Source organism: Nicotiana tomentosiformis, chromosome 3 (assembly GCF_000390325.3).
Source record: "Nicotiana tomentosiformis chromosome 3, ASM39032v3, whole genome shotgun sequence".
Taxonomy (NCBI): domain Eukaryota; kingdom Viridiplantae; phylum Streptophyta; class Magnoliopsida; order Solanales; family Solanaceae; genus Nicotiana; species Nicotiana tomentosiformis.
This window is the reverse complement of record NC_090814.1, coordinates 91,735,507-91,752,925: the sequence shown is the minus strand read 5'-3', so window position 1 is coordinate 91,752,925 and position 17,419 is coordinate 91,735,507. Positions and strand designations below refer to the sequence as shown.

Sequence of the window (17,419 nt, the reverse complement as noted above, 5' to 3'; positions counted from 1 at the left end):
ATAATAATAATAATAATAATAATAATAATAATAATAATAATAATAATAATAATAATAATATTAATAATATTAATAAAAAAAATTTTACTAATGTCATTAAGCCTTATTACTTCAAAATCTAATCTAAACTAAAAGCAGTAAAGAACATCATCTCCTAATTTATTTGGTCCCTGAAGGACCTTCTCCATGCTTGGCTCTCTTGACCCCATCAATCATGTTTCCCAGATTGTGCATGTCCAGCAATAAGTAAGCTTTTGCCATCTTACCTCCTTCATCGTCGTTCATGCCCTGACAATCCCAAACTTTTCATCTTCCCTTCCAGCTCCATCAGTCCTTGCTCCAAGTATTCTAATCTCTCCGTTGACTTAGTGGAAATCTCTTTCCATTCCCTTATTACCTCCATGTTTACTTTATGTTGCTCCAGATGCTTAGCTTCATATTTGAACACCCTTTTGCGTAGCCTCTTCTACTTCACCTGTGCCTTCGCCACTTTGTCTATGATCCTATCCTTCAGATTGATCTCTGGTTTGACATCCCCAGCTATATCGTCTTCTAACCATGATAGATAGTAGTACATACGGCCGGCGTGATATCTGTCTGGATCAATAGTTTCTCCTTCCACGATGATCTTTTGATTCCACATGTGTTGTGCTTCAAACTTGAATGGGATGACATCCTCCCCCTTGAAATTTGCCTTGTATTGAACCATGTTAGAAACCCGAGGTATGACTTGTTTTCTTCCAACTTGCCTCATTAACCTTATAGGAGCATAGTGGTAGATGTCTCGCGGCCCGATCAGTACCAAGTGAGTAGTTCCTTTTGATCTGATGATGAACTCACTACTAGGAAACCATTTAAACATCCAATGTACTTGCTCATCTTTCAGATTGTTGAAGAAACGTACCCAGCCTATAGCATTTCCAGGTTTTGCAACTCTGTCCGAAATGAATGTCATTTTCTTTGGGTGATGGTTAGCTATGTAGTCATTCGGTGGCCTTCGCAGAAGCTCTTGATGATACTCTCCCCTCTGAAAGTGTTCCAGTAGCCAAACTTATAGCAATAGATCCAAAGCATGGTACATTTCAGCTAAGATCATGGGGATGATAGTGTAAGTATGTCCTTTCATGCCATCCATTAAGGTCCTGGTAACCATGGCTAAGCGGGTATGAATCCTTCCTCCTTGCATCGGAAAGATCAACAATCCCAAGAAGAAGACAATGAAAACATAAACTCGGCGGTGCACCCATCCTAAAGAGGTAATGGCTAGTTCGTCATGATGAAGGCGATATGATTTGCTATGTCCATAACGCTCGTAGAGAAACTCAAAAGGGATATATGATTTCATTAGACATAGCAATTCATCATTCTTCTTAAAACCCAACATTTTCAGAAAATCACGGGGAGTGCGATTTTCTGGCACTAGTAGTCCCGGATTGTCCCATGGTAACTTGGCAAAACACACTATTTCTTCTAGAAGAGGAGTCATTTCTATATTGCCAAATCGAAAAACAACTCTCTTCTCATCCCAGAACATGGTAGCAACCTCAATCAGTTCCCTGTTTGGTTGAATGTTTAGCAAAGACGGCATGTTACCCAATACTCTCCTCTAGGGGTGTACAAACCGAACCGAAAAACCACACCAACCCGGAAAGTCAAACCAAACCGATTAAAAAACCCGACTAGGTTTGGTTTGGCATTGAGTAAAAAAAATCCGAACCAAACCGACATATAAATATATAATTTTAAGACTTCATATAGAATTTTATTTAAAAGATGTCTAGAAATATTTGAGATCCTCTCATGGGATATAATATTTAATAGAACTATAAAGTGCATTCATTTTTATTTTTTTTAAATAATAAATTGTATTACTTTTTTATTATGTGTTATTGAAATGCGTTAATCATCTTTTTGTTCTTTCATATTCATATGTCAAGATTTATTATATGTTTTTCGAATTTGAAGTGGTATTTCGATAATCTAAAATTACATAGAACATATCATTATTTAGCCATCATATTGATTTTTATGTTTAATTATTAAATTCGGTTAACCCTGAAAGCGTACATCAACCAAAAATTATTGGTAGACGACTAAGAAAATAAACTATTATGTGTTACTAAAAACAATTCTCCCGTAAGATAACTTTAATAGATCACATGTTTGTTATTTTTATTTTTTTTAGTAAACATATATTCACTTATCAAAATTTTATCTTTAACTTTAATAATGCAAGATTGAAATAATATTCATGTTTCAAAAAACCCGAAAAACCCGAAAAATCCGACAAAATCGAACCAATCCAAATCGATATAATTGGTTTTGTTTGGTTTTGATAAAATTTGAACCAACCCGGTCCATGTACATCCCTACTCTCCTCACATGATTATTATCACAAGGTACGAGGTCTTTCTACCAGTCAATTAGCAAAGGCGGGATATTTTGGACCATACCGAACCTGGGGACTTCATACTTCATTATCTGCAAACAAACAAAGGTTAGCCTTTTCCCCCTCCAGATTCGACTACTTACGCAATAATGATCAACATGTTGGCATATTTTCTCCAAGTAATGTACATAACATAATAGTATCCTTTGGGATTATGAAAATCTCGTCGGACTTTGGACAAGGTTTATCTAAGCAGGTTGTTACATCACTGACGCCTTAATCTGTACTAGGTTCAACATGATGCATGTACATTTCAAATTAGAGTGGGGTTTCTAGGAGGGTTTAGACCGGTACTCTCAAGTGGACAACTCGAGAGGGAAAAGCATGGGACCGTCGACTACACCGTTGATCGACTAGTCTACCACAAATAAGCTTTTCCAATTTAAAAGAGTGTTTTCAGGAAAGCGGGGACACTCATCAAGCGCCGCTATGTTGATAATGAGCACGAGTGGAATATGATGTGGAGCATGCTTTATGTAAAAATAGTAACACGTTGCCAAGTATTTGCAAGATAAATGTGCATAAAAATAGTAAATAACACGGTAAAGATGAAAAAGAAGAGAAAAGAAAAAAAGGCCAAAAGAAAGAAGTCAGTTTAACTTATGAAAATGTGCGAGAACGTAATGAAGCAAATAGGAAAATAAAGACGGGAGAGTCATGATATAGCAGTTTAAGACAAGATGAAAGGAGCGGGAGAGGGCGTACATGTCATAGCAATAAAGGGAAATAAGGGAAGGGATGTGCATGTCATAGTAATTTAGACAAATAAAGGAAAATAAGGGAAGGAATGTGCATGTCATAGTAATTTAGACAAATAAAGGGAAATAATCCACATAAGTCAAATCCGTTATGGTAAGAGCCTAAGTATATCCCCAGCAGAGTCGCCATGCTGTCGTGCCCCATTTTCTCGCAAAAACGGGTTTCGACGTGTGACAACTCTTTTAAATGGGTATTAAAAGAGAAGAGTCACCACCTAACGATTTTAAGGTGTGTTAGGGCACCTATTTGCAAATAACTCTGTTTGACTAGTCAACTCTTCCAAAGATCGGGTAAGGGATCAAATTACCTCAAAGAAAAGGTGTTAGGCACTCTTCGAGATCCACAATTGTGGGTCCCGAACAAAATTTATACTATGTGGATTAGATAATTAAGCTAGGTGATCAAATAAGCAAAGAAAGATGTAGAAGTTGAAAACTCTATTATAACATAAAAAAATTAACTATATGACTAATTGATACAAGTCTTAAAAAATCACAAATAGTACAATTGCGTCGATCTATGACTAAGTGTGAACAACAAGTATATAAAAGGATAGGGGATCCTAAGTTTTTTAGCCTAAAGGATCACCCCGTGCAATATAATTAATATTTCGCAACTCCCTTGAGGTAGGGGTTGCTCATATTATTCATCGGGCACAGACTATCATCTCATGCTACCCAATTACTATGTTGAAGTTATTACTTAGAGGCGCTCTAATTCAATTCTAAATTGTATCATATGCGTGCGCTACTCGTTCCATGCCTATAGTCCAGGGAGCTTTGGACCTACTATTAAGTGGTTCTAGACCTCACTTAGGTTGCTCAAAATGATAAAACTAGGCGACATTCAAAACAGATAGGACTGCACACAATTGCAATAAAAGGTTCAAGTTAACCTACATAAGCACAAAAGCACGCGATCAGATTCTTATATTAGGTAGTAGACAATTTTAGAATTAAGACTTAGAGTCATTAAGTCCTATAGGCATGGTCTCTAGGTGATTATGAATTCCAGTATCGTGCAAATAATGTTGTTATTTCTGAATTCACAGATTATAGGTATTACAAACCATATAGGCATGATCTCTAAATTGTTAATGCAATAAGGCAATAAAACTGTTAGAAAGCTCAGAATTAATAGCGATGATTTCATAGATATGAGTCTTAAGCAAGCGACATTGTCCTATAGGCATGATTTCTAATAGTTGCATAATTAGGCAGTGAAACAGTTTTGAGAGTCCAGCATTAACAACGTTTATTTCATAAACGGCTTTTCTAGGCGAGTGAGAGTATCCTATAGACAGGATTCCTAACATTTGATAATTAAACTTGATTTTATAACACTTCAACCCTATAGGAATGTCATCTAAGTGGGACAGTACAAAAGTAACATGAAGCAATTGACCAATTATTAAACCTCATAGTCATGCTATCTAGATTAGCGAAAATATTGCATTATTGTATCATATAGGCATATTATCTAAAAGTGTTGAATAGTAGACATGGAAACAAGTATAGCATATTTGACAAGTTAAGTGAAATGTGTGCGTGATTCCTATAGGCATGGTTCCTATTAGTGTGCAACAAATAGGGCATGCTAGACGTAATAGCAAATAGAACACATAGACCCTATAGGCATATTTTCTACCCTTTCGTGCAAGTATTAGAATACCCCAACCCCTTTTATTAAGTCCCCATCATTCGTTATACAAATTATTATAGCTCAAAATGGAATAACTACATGCCTAATCATAAATATAAAACAACTCGGCGGTGCATCTAGGCCTTCAAATGGCTTTAAAATCGGATAGGCCCATATCCCAGGCGCAGATAGTGTGCTCGAAAGCACATTACCAAGAACCAGATTCAGCAGTCCAGGCCCAACAACAAAATAATTATCTTGCCCATCCATTACCAGTTAGATAATTAAAGCACGAATGGCAACTCATACAAACCCCAAATCATTAAGATAACTCAAATTCTAAGGTGGAGCACATGCTCATTTGGACCTTAATACCACAACTAACAAAAGCAAGAATTCTACACATCCTAGGGGTAAGACACACACTTAAACATCACACAAGCACACATAAGATGTAGAGAGTATGCAGAATACATAGATTGGACATATACATGGATTTTTAGATTAACAAACAAGTTCAAGGTAACAGGTTTCTTGGGATACACATGATTTGATTACAGGAATCTAACATACAAGAATCCACAAACAGAGGAGTTAAGCATGAGATTTCAAAGCAAGCAGGGTCATGAATTAATTTCCAGAAGGTTAACAAGTAGCAACGACATGCTCGAGAGACAAAGACCAACAGTGAAATTCATAAGAAAATCTTAACATAAGCATGTCGGGCAAAACATAACTTAGATTTGTAAGTCAGTTTGGGATAAACAGAAAGTATTTATAAGAAAACCTATTAAGAAATTAAAGGTCAACAATATTAAAAACTCTGCACAACAGCTAATTAGCAGGTAGGTATCTAATTCTGAGAATGCAAGTCTATAGCAAGTTCCATTGTACATACCAAGGATAACAATAGGCATGAAACTGAGCAAACTAGCACTAGCAAGCATGGCCTATAGAATAGTGTTGTGGTAACCAAAATGGTAGTAAGACATGAAACGATAGTACAATGTTAAGGCTTGCAAGTATCATAGAAATATACAGTCTGAAAGGTTCAGGATTCACATAGGCATGATCATTTTAAAAAAGTGAGCAAGTTGAAAGTTGTATGTATGAGTGACTTAGCATGAAGAGGGAACAATACATTTGGAACAATTTCTGGGCAAATATGAATTACTAATAAGTTTTAACACCAGAATCCAAAGCAGAGTATGAAGATACACTCACATAAGGCATTGATCGGGTTTAACATTCGAACCAGGCAAACATATAAAGAGCAGGAATTACTTTAGTTAACTACTCATGATTCTTAGAGTAGAACCTATATAGAATTAGGGCATTAAAACTATAGAGAGACATTAAGGCAAACAAGATTGAAAACAAAGGTAGCACAATAGAAGGATCACAGAAGTTCAAGTAACATTTAAGAGGGCCAGAGCTTTATTGCACCTAGAAAAGAACAAGCTACCCATCTAGAAGCTTTGGACTTGGGTAATATCAGAGCACACAGAATGGTAGAAGAAACCTCATCGCGACTGACAGTCAGTATAACATGTGATAATCATACAACATTAGAAATTTCATAAATAATAGGGAAACTGAGCCAAACAATAGTGACACACACAATTCACATAAGCATCATCATATAGGGGGAAGTAATTTGAATTGTAAAGGTAAAGAACACTAACCAGTTGCAAAGATAAACGAGCGAAAGAGTGAGGAACTTAGAATATCAGTAGTGATTCAGCAGCAACAATTGAAGGAAGACAGTGAAACCACAAACCCCAGTGCTTTAGAGTTCATACGAGCCTCGAGAAGCGCTCCGAGTAGTGCTTGCACCGGAGAGGGTCGTTTAATAGTATTATGGCCTTGGCTTTCAGTCGGCCAAGAATTCAACAGTTTCAGAAAATATCTGAGCGTAACAGAGTAAGTGAATGAGTGAAAGAGGAGAATAGTGAGAGTAATAACAGTAAAAAAAATGAGGTCCGTCCAAAGGGGAAATTGGGGAGGGGTTATATAGTGGTAGAAATTGAACGATCAAACATGGAAAACAATCAATCAAACACGAATAAGGAAAGAAAATATCACATGCAATCAATAATAGAACCTATAAAGGGGAAATCGAAATTGCAAACCCTAGTTGAGTCCAATGGCCATGAATCTGGTCAAAAATGCAAGAATTGTTCATTATAGAGTATATATAGATGAAACATCGGCCAGATATTCAGAAAATTATAGTCGAATCAGGCCTATATTGAAAGGTAGCATTTACCAAAGTTAGGTAAATACTAAGTAACACCATGAACGCGTGAGTAGTAGTAGAATAAGGCAAGAGAATCACGAAAGGATTCCTTATTGAGGCCGGATTCAGAGAGGATTTAGAGATACGACGACTAGGTTTTGTAAAGAAAAAGAGAGGAATAGAGAGAGTAGAGGCGGCTGAAGTGGGGAATGGGTCTCTAGGGTTAGTGGGAAGGGATATATGGAAAGGGACCGCCTTAATTTGGGTCGTTGATCATTTGAGATCAACGACCAAGATTGAAAGGGGAGCGGGGCGGGTTAACTTGGGCAGCGACCGATTTTTGAAGAGGGTTGTTTGGTCTTGGGCTGTTGAAGAGTGAACTGGGGATGGGCCTGTTTTTGGTCCGAAAATTAGCCTAAAATTGGGCTAAGAATTAAATACACAAAATTATTTAAATAAAATAATTAATAAATAATAAAATATTAATTATGCAATAAAATGATTGAAAATAATAACTTAATATTATAAAAATATAAAAATGCTATTTTAGCATGAATAATGTAATAAATGTAATTATGCATAACATAAAGGCTATTATTGCAAAATTATGTAAATAGCTTAAAAATATCAATATAATTATATAAAATAAAGTAAAAATATTATGAAACATATATGTGGATGCAAATAATAAATTTTGATGATTAAGTCATCATAAAATAATTTAAAGGGGTAATTAATGCATATCCAAATAATTTAAATGCAAGAAAATCAATTTTAAACCTTTAAAAATAATAAAAATACTTATATGACTATTGTAAATTTGTGATAATACATGAATGATATTTTAAAAGCATATATGATATTTATAAAAATATGAGGGCAAAATTGGGTACTACACTTATCGGGAAAGAGAGCTCCATGACTTATTAATCTAATGGGTGGATATGAGTTTTTGTATGTTTCTTTCATCATTGGCAGTGTGCAAAGGTTCAGAAAAAGGTTTTAGTTGAGATGAGGTTTATTATCGGTGTCGGGTTGGTTATCAAGCAGCTATTACGGTCGAAAGTTATTGTTATGAGTATTTAAGTTATGTGGTATATCATGTGATTATGTCTTGACATATGGTTATGGATTGATACAACTTGTTCATAGTTATATGGTGCATAGATGCAAGAATCGGGTCATATAATGAGTTTCGGATGTTGGGATTAGGGTTTTAAGGTTTATGGACTAAGGTTGAAGTAAGGATCCTCTGTTAGGAGGTGTTATCGGGCTTATATGGATTGGGGTGATGTGGGATCACCCACGGTTATGTGTATGGTGAGGTTATATGGTGATTTGATGGCTTTGGAACGACTCTTGGCACGTTCGAGGACGAACGCATGTTTAAGTGGGGGAGAATGTAACGACCCGATTGGTCGTTTTGAGATTTAGCATTCCATTCAGTGGTTTGATTCTTTGAGTAGCTTCATATTATGTATTATGACTTGCATGTATGGTTGGTTTCGGTTTTCGAGCGGTTCGGGATTGATTTGGAAGAATGATTGTCGTTTTAGAAGCTTTAAGTTGGAAGAGTTTATTATGGTTTGACTTTTAGGTAAACGAACTCGGAATCGGGTTTTAATTATTCTAATATATTTGTATGATGATTTTGGACATGTTCACAAAGTTTGATTAAATTCCGATGAGTTTTGGATAAGTTTGAGTTGTATGGTAATTGTTTTTGGTTTCGACGTCAATTTGAGCATAAAGGTTACTATATTGAGCAAACGGCCTTTAATTCGTGTTTCGACTAAATCATTATATCCGTGTCATAATTTTGGAATCATAGCAACTGAAATCATCAAGTTTCGACATCGTATGAGGAATTTATGGCCATTTTACTAAGAATTGGGTTGCAGATTGTTCATATTCATTACGAAATTGCCACTGAATTCGTATTTAAAAATCTGCATTATTTTCAAATATTGAAACCAACGTATCTCCCTCATTATAAAGTCGAATAGAGTGATTCAAAATTCTAACTTGACTGAAATTTCATGAAGAATCCATGGAGGCATCAAAGGCGAGTTTCGAGATCGTTTGGCACTAAAAATGAGGCAGAACACCTGGGCGTTTTTGGCTATTATTGTTGGAGTTTTTCTCATCTTGAAAGTTTAGGGTTGTAAGAATTCAAGGATGCTATTCAAGTTTCTTCCATGGAGCAAGGTCTAAACCATAACCTAAGTATTTCTCTTTGATTCATTCCCTTGGTTTAAGCTTTAATCCATGATTTTAATTGAAAACCCATTTAATTCTTTAAATCAAGACCTAGGGTTATATCCTAAATTTTAAAAATTAAAAATGAGTTAGAGGCATTTATTTCCCGATTCCTTTGGGGTCTTGTTCTCCTATATTAGGAGAACAACATACTCGAATTTGGCGAGTTTTGGAGGAGTATTTCGCGAGATATGTGACCCAATTAGTTTGGACTCTTGGGTTATGAACACCCAATAGCGATGCCTTGACGAATTGGTTGAGCTATCAGACTCCGATTGAGTCGATTTTCGTTCGTGTGAGTTTGTATTGGTTCGTGGCTTCGCTCGGGTAAGCTTGGATTCGGAATCCAAGGGCCCGACATTGACTTTTGTTGACTTTTTGGGTAAAATATAAAGATCATAGCTTTATTTATTGTAAATAGTTTCTCTTGCATTGTTTGATGTTATTGAGTCATTTTTGGTTAGATTTGAGCTATGTGGAGGCAAATTTTAGGGAAAAAGCTATTTCAGAGGGTTGAGTTGGCCTTGTTGAGGTAAGTATCTTATCTAACTTTGTGGGGTGAGGGGGATACCCTTTAGGATATGGGTTGATTGTGCTATTTGTGTTATGTGAAAGCCGTATACGCAAGTGACGAGTGGGTACACAGACTGTATGTGTTATTTGACCGGTTTAGGTTATCTAGACTCTTTCCATATCTTTAATTGAATTGTCATAACACGTTATATCTCCCATTATTAATCTACTCTTACATGCTCTATTTGACGTAGTTAGCACTTGTTCTACCTCTTATTTGTTATTTTGCTTTTATATGCTTTAATTAAAGTTATTGCCTTCCTTATTGTCTTGTTACCTCTTAATTATTGAATCACTTTTAATCGAAGTTGTTATTTCGTGGAATATCATCTTGTTGAGTTATTGGTGTTGTAATAGCCGTTATCATATTGAGGCGAAGTTGTTAATTGTTGAGATACCTTTCCTTGTTGAGCATTCTCATTCATTTTGTTATTGTTGAAATTCTTGTACACATTATGGTTGAGCCATGAGCTATTTGTTGTGGAAATATTGGTTTTGTTGACTTTGTGGCAAGTTGTGGCATATGGATACTTGTTGTGCGAGTTGTAATATTGATACACATATAGTGGTATAAGGCTAGGGGTTGATACGCATGCGGTGAAATAAGGTGGGCTAAAACGCGTGTAACTATTTCGGAAAAAATAATTTTCAAAACTGAATGTAAGATTCACGCGATAATATAAGAAAAAATTATGATTGAAATTGTGAAATATGAATACAAAGCGGTGCCTCATGATTTTCACTTTACATTCCACGTTGCAACAATTTGTTGATTTGAAGTCATTGTTCCTTCAATACATACTGCTCACAGAAGCAAGTAACATGGTACGACTAGAAGTCCAAAAGAACGAAGCTTCGGTCTTTCCTTAAACACTTCAACATCTCAAGAAAAAAAAGTACACTCAACTTCCCTCCTCTTACCACCCCCCCCCCCTCCAACACACACCAAACATTAAACGACGACGTTGAAAGTGGAGGAACGTGATTTACACGCCCATGACCCATCGTTGGGGTCCACTTACACTATAGTATTTGCTAAGGTATGTACCCACTACGCCCCACCAGAAAGAAGAAGGGGTTAGGAATCACGATTATAAAAAGCAGCAGCAGCTGCTCACACCAAAAGAGAAAGGTAAAGCAAACAAAAATTGAATCTACAAAAGCATTAAAGTTATAAAAATGATGAACAGCAGATGGAGGAGCATAAGCTGAAACTTCGTTATTATGTACATTTTCCTCATCGTCACTGGCTCTACTGAACTCAGTTTCCCTTTCTCCCCTTCTCTAGGGTTTTGTACAAATTACAGCAAAACAGTTCACGATTCTCAAGAAAAAACCCTAACACTACTCTAATACCTTAATTTCGCTTCCAGATTTGATTTGAAACCCTAAAAGGACATGGACAGATCAAGATCTAAGAGATACTATTACGACCAAGACTACGATTCCGAGAACAACTTACCCAGGACTAAACAGAGGTACAACAACAATCCTCACGGTAATAATCACCATTATGCTCCTACTCACCACCGCCGTTCCCTCACCGGAGGCGGCGGAGGAGGAGCCCGGAAAATGCAGGACCCTTCCTTAATGGTTACTACTAGTTACCGGATTTTGTGCCATGATGTTAAGGCGGGTGGTGTTATTGGGAAATCAGGTAGCATTATTAAGGCGATTAGGCAACACACTGGGGCATGGGTGAATGTGCATGAACTGATACCGGGAGACGATGAACGGATCATTGAGATTTCGGATACTCGGAGGCGGGACCCGGACGGTAGAATGCCTGCGTTTTCACCAGCTCAGGAAGCTTTGCTGTTGATACATGAGAGGATTTTGGATAGTGATGGAGGGTACAGTGGTGGTGGTGGTGTTGAAGTGGAAGAGGAGTTTAGGATGAGGGGACTTAGTGGGAATAATCGTGCGGTGACGAGGCTCGTGGTGTCAAGAATGCATGTGGGGTGTTTGCTTGGGAAAGGAGGGAAAATTATTGAGCAAATGAGGATGGAGACTAAGACTCATATTAGAATTTTGCCCAGAGATCACACTTTGCCCCGTTGCGTTTCGATGTCAGAGGAGATTGTTCAGGTTAGAATACCAAATACCTCAGTTTCATGTACTGCTCCTGGAGTTTTCTAAAGTCTCCATATGGATTTGTCTTGGTTAATTTGAATTGGACCGTGACTTTGTGCATCTTTGTCGATAAAGTGACCAGAACCATACCATTAATTGAAGCACTGATATAGTTGCTGAAACAAAGAAAAAACTAATGACAAAGATAACTTTTTTTTAAAAATACTCTTACCATTGGGAACTAGAACTGATTTGTATGATAGTTTGTTGGAACTGAAAAAGGTTAGCTGATACTGCATAAGAAGTTGGAGAACGAACATGCATCTTAAGTAGAAATGAACACTAGGTCACTTGTCACTCAGGAAGTTGGAGAACGAACATGTATCTTAAGTAGAAATGAACACTAGTTCAGTTGACAATGAGACTCGATGATACCTGAGTCCAGATAGGATACAAGAATGAAGATATTCTGAATTGAAATGGATCGGATAACTAATATCTAATGATATTTTAATGAATGGCTAATGTTTTATGCCATAATTTTTGAGCACCTATATTTATTTTCCCGAGTTCGGTTAATATTGGGGTGAGATTGATACACGTGACAACCCAAATTGCTTTCTGCTATATGCTGACTAGTGTATCTACAAACAACAAGTAGTTGTACTACTATGACGCCTCAATCCCAAGCAAGTTGGGGTCGGCTATATGAATCCTCACTATCCATGTCACTCCATTAAGCTCATCTCAGTACAATATTGCTGAGTAGTTCAATCTAAAAAGGCCTTGAATGGGTATTTCAGATGAAGTGTTTGATGTCAGGTATTTACCTATTGTTTGGAGGTCAATATACATTGAAAAATGAGCTTTTATTCAATGATTCAGTTGAGAGACCCGCAAGGTGTCAATTAACTCTGATTTTTCACTAATGAATTTTGCTTTAAAAGCCATTAGAGCAAATTTACTGTTGATTCCCTTCAGGAACTTGTAGGTCCAGGTAATCATGCAGATATCTGCTGAAACTCTTGGGTCATATGTTTAAGCATAGCACTTTATGTTTTGATGGCTAAACATTTCTATATTGGACCATATCCTGCTTGTGTTTCCTCCCGAAGTCATCAAAACATTTGCATATCGCATTGTTTTTCCTCTTGAAGTCCAAGTAATGATTTTGAAAAAAATATTTCAAAGAACATGGATACATTAATGCAGTTCATTGCCTTCATATGATCTAAAGGGATCATTTCACTTGCAATTATTTTTGCCTTCCTTATAGTTGATTTGATATAATTACTGACATTAAAGTAATTCTTAGACAATGCTCTTAAAGTTACCTTTGTGATTATAAAGAGGAGATTTCTAATTAAAGAGTGGTAAAATACTGCTGCTACTGATTTATAATCTCTTGTGCCTGATGATTCTGAGCCTTTCATATAAATCTTGATATTTATGTATAACGTTATCCGGACGTTGTGGCAAATGTAATAATGTGGTGGATTTTATTAGATAGCTAATGCATGCCTGAAAAGCAATCATTAGTAGTGCGGCGTAGCGTTATGCATTGTGTATGTCTGAATCCTGTTTGTGTGCAGGTAGTTGGGGAAATGAATGCTGTGAAAAAGGCCATAGAAATTATCTCCTCACGCTTGAGGGAGAGCCAGCATCGTGATCGTAGTCACTTTCCTGGTCGGCTACATTCTCCTGAGCGGTTCGTTCCTCCTGATGACGAATTTATTCCTCACATGAACAATACAACCCGCAGGGCGCCTGAAAATGGGTCTAGTTTTGGATCAAGGCTACCTGCTGGTATGAGTAGTGGTCGAAGCAACAACTATTCCTCATCCTCGTCTGGATATGCCATTGAATCTGGAAACGCTCCTGGCAATGAGAATGGGCAGGTCATGTATGTTGAAGATCTTGTGTTCCGAATTCTATGTCCAGTTGACAAGGTTGATACTGTTGCTGGGGAATCAGATGGAATTATAGAGTTGCTTCAGAATGAGATTGGTGTGGATGTCAAGATTTTGAATCCTGTTGCCAGCTCAAACGAACAGGTCATAATCATTATGTCTGATGAGGTACTCCTCCTTTTTCTTTTTCACATCACAGTAAGTTATTGCTGCTTTTGGCTGTTAGAGTTTTAATTTTTAGTTTGCTGTATGGGAGAAGAGGATTCCACTAGCTTTCTTCCCCCTTAGCCATGTTTCTGAATTTGTTAACTTTATCAAGCATAGACCTCATAAAATTATCTTTTATAAAATGATGTTTAAAAATTTCTGAAAGATCTCTGGTTTATATTTGTCTTTTAGGGTCCAGATGATGAGCTGTTTCCTGCTCAGGAAGCTCTTTTGCATATACAAACCCGCATTGTTGATCTTGTTCCAGAGAAGGAAAATGTTATTACAACTCGTTTAGTTGTGCACACAGATGAAGTTGAATGCTTGGGAGGAAGAGATGGACCATTATCTGACATGCAGAAATTAACTGGTGCTACTGTCCAGATTCTACCAAAGGACGAACTTCCACCATGTGTCTCAGGGACTGATGAAATTATACAGGTAATGCCAATCTTCTTTTAATCTTCTGATATGATGGTACCAATGTAGCTAATTTGATTCTCACGTTGTTTAGTTGATATATGCACCAGAGATGGTGCATAATTGGGCAGTGCATTCCTTTTGCAAGATACATGTGTTGTGCAACGAAGGAATCTTGTATCTGCAGTTTTATCAGCTGCCACTAAATTTCCTAAATGTCTTAGTATAGCATAGGTTACTGTTGTGTAGAAGAGATTTTAAGAGAATTCAGATTATTGGTTAGAGCAGTAATCTACCTCCCCAGGGTAGGGGCAAGGTCTGCGTACACAGTACCCTCCCCAGACCCCACTTGTGGGATTTCACTGGGTTTGTTGTTGTTGGTTAGAGCAGTACTGGTGTCCAGTTGTTGGACTCATTGTTTTTTCTGGACGTGGTATGTAATTCTTCAAATCTCCAGATTGTTGGAGAGATAAAAGCAGCTAGAGAAGCACTTGTTGAAGTGACATCGAGGCTTCGGATTTACACTTATCGGGAGTTCTTTCAAAAGGATATACCCTCACCAGCAGTACCTGCCTCAAGTCCAGCTAGGAGTAATATTGGAGTAGACAAAGTTTCCGTCAACAACACATCTCCTTCTCAACAAAACTACAATGTGAATGATGTTCAGACTTCAATCTATCAAAATGCACCAGCCAAACTGATGACACAGCCAGTAAAAGTGAGTTAATTGCCAGTCCTTCTTGTTTCCGGATGAATCTAATTTTTCTTATCCCCAGCCTTTGCTGTTACATCCTAATGAGCTTGGATAATACCTAATAGCTTGTCAAATAGCCTTAGTTGTCTCAGGAGATGTCTAATAGCTCCTTATCAAAAAAAGGAAATGTCTAATAGCTGGATTCATAGGTGTTGGATCTCCCTATTATATTCCATTAAAAGGTGTTTTCTCTGTAGGAAACTGGGGCATCTGCCAGTGAAATAGCCAAGCAAAATGAAAATGAGCGTCGCGAAGATATTCCAAGCGGATTGAATAGGTAACAATTCTCTGTTTTATCTTAAACCATGGTAGTTTGCTGTCTTTGAACCTAAATTTCTCTTTTCCAGAATGCATGTACCATTGGTCACGAGAAGTACATTGGAAGTTGTCATACCTCCACACGCAGTGCCCAAACTGATAACAAAATCAAGAAATAAGCTTGCTCAGATTAGTGAGGTCAGTTTGGCTTCTTCATTGCACCCACTTTCCTTAAGAATCACATTTGCCTACAGCAAGTATCATTGTAACATTATTTTTATTGCTGACAGTTGTCAGGAGCAAATGTTAAATTGATTGAGGATAGACCTGAGGAAACAGAGAAGATCATACAAATATCAGGCACTCCGGAGCAAGCAGAGAGAGCTCAGAGCCTGCTTCAAGGGTTTATTTTAAGTAGTAAGTATCTTTCTTCTCTGTTCATCTCAACCTTAAACTGGGATTAGAGAGAGAACAAAAAGAGTGTGCCAGTACAAACCAAACCCACCCCACCCCCCACCCCCAAAAAAAAAAAGAACAAAAGAGAAAAATAGTGACTAGCATGGCAATGTTCCTTATGTAATCTAATTCTTTGCTTTATTATTCAGCCCTAGAAGATGGCCCCTGAAGAACTGTGACATATGTGGCAAATAATGCTCCGAGCCTGTAGGTGCCTTGCAAATTTTCCTCTGTAGTCCGTTATAGTAGGGTATCCTAGGCCATCGCGAGGCACTGACAAGTAAGAATGTACAATATTAGAACTCAGTGCTAATGTAATTTGTAATGCTTTATTCCCTCAAGTTGTCGTTTTGTATTTTGGAATGTACTATCAACACTCCTGCACTGTACAGGAATGAAGTGTTTTGTGCAAAATCAGGTTCAAATGCTGGTGCTTAATTTTCCCTCAAGTTGTCGTCTTGTAGTTTGGAATGTACTATCAACACTCTTGCAATGTACAGGAATGGAGTTACGCATTTTGTGCAAAATTGGGTTCATGCTAGTGCTTATTTTTCCGCTAAAAGGGAATACCTTTATTTGGGGTTTTTTTCTTTTTATTTTGTACCTGTAAACGGATATATGATGCGCTGGAGGTGGGGGAGTAAAACAACCTTTATGTTGACATCCCTGTTGTGTATAGTTGATACAATGGTTTATGAGCTTCAAACTTGCATAACTTGTTGTGGGGTGGCTCTTCTGGCCAGGATTGCTAGCTCTTCCGCCTTATCTGAACCCTCTTTTGCCACTTGCCACTTTCTTTTCCACCCGTCCTTCCTAAGAATTTCTGCATATGTAGTATGCCAGTCTAGAGGGATGAAGAATGCATTTGTTTTCGACATGTAAAATTACACGCCATATTTGAGTGGATGGTTTGAGGTACATGGTACTTGGCAGCCAAAAAACACGGGTGTGTTTGTATGATGCGAGTCATTTTTCTATGTTTTTCATGACTCTTGTTATATGGAACATTTTCCTCTAGAGATGTCCTGATGGAGGTCATAGTTTTGTTAGATAAGGGGCTACATAAGCCAAGTCAATTGGACAGATTTTATTTGACATGTTAAAACCTGGACTGTTGGAGAAGTTTTGTGCTCTCTAGCTATTTGAATTTTCCAAGTCCTTTTATTTCTTATCATCCACTGCTGGAGTGGCTGCTAGTAAACAGATTGGTTGGAAAGAGAACTAAGAGAAAGAAAGAAGCTCTATTATAGCATGTTTGACCGTGCTTCTTTTTTACAAAAGTGTTTTTTCTAAAGTTGGTCCGGTCATTGATCTCCCCCATTGCGTTTTTTACGCACTTTATCCTTTTTTAATTATTATTTTAAAAAAATAGCATCATTTATTCTTTATTCCATAAAGAGCACTTTTTTTTTCATTATTAG

At 37.2% G+C, this 17,419-nt stretch overlaps 1 protein-coding gene across 1 annotated transcript; it reads left to right on the top strand.

Annotated features, from left to right (window-relative positions):
* The first annotated feature begins 11,050 nt into the window (after positions 1-11,050).
* On the top strand, positions 11,051-16,525 carry LOC104117071 (RNA-binding KH domain-containing protein RCF3). Its single transcript, XM_009628054.4, has 8 exons — positions 11,051-12,008; positions 13,586-14,071; positions 14,303-14,551; positions 14,988-15,248; positions 15,482-15,561; positions 15,632-15,740; positions 15,833-15,959; positions 16,148-16,525. The coding sequence occupies exons 1-8, from the start codon at positions 11,319-11,321 to the stop codon at positions 16,165-16,167; spliced, it is 2,022 nt and encodes a 673-aa protein (XP_009626349.1). The 5' UTR covers positions 11,051-11,318; the 3' UTR covers positions 16,168-16,525.
* Positions 16,526-17,419: the final 894 nt, after the last annotated feature.

Excerpts from the sequence above, each read along its gene's own strand:
- LOC104117071 (XM_009628054.4), top strand. The coding sequence starts at position 11,319 with ATGGACAGATCAAGATCTAAGAGATACTATTACGACCAAGACTACGAT. Across the intron at positions 15,249-15,481 it reads TGATGACACAGCCAGTAAAA|GAAACTGGGGCATCTGCCAG; the intron begins GTGAGTTAATTG and ends TTTTCTCTGTAG. Across the intron at positions 15,960-16,147 it reads TCAAGGGTTTATTTTAAGTA|CCCTAGAAGATGGCCCCTGA; the intron begins GTAAGTATCTTT and ends TTTATTATTCAG.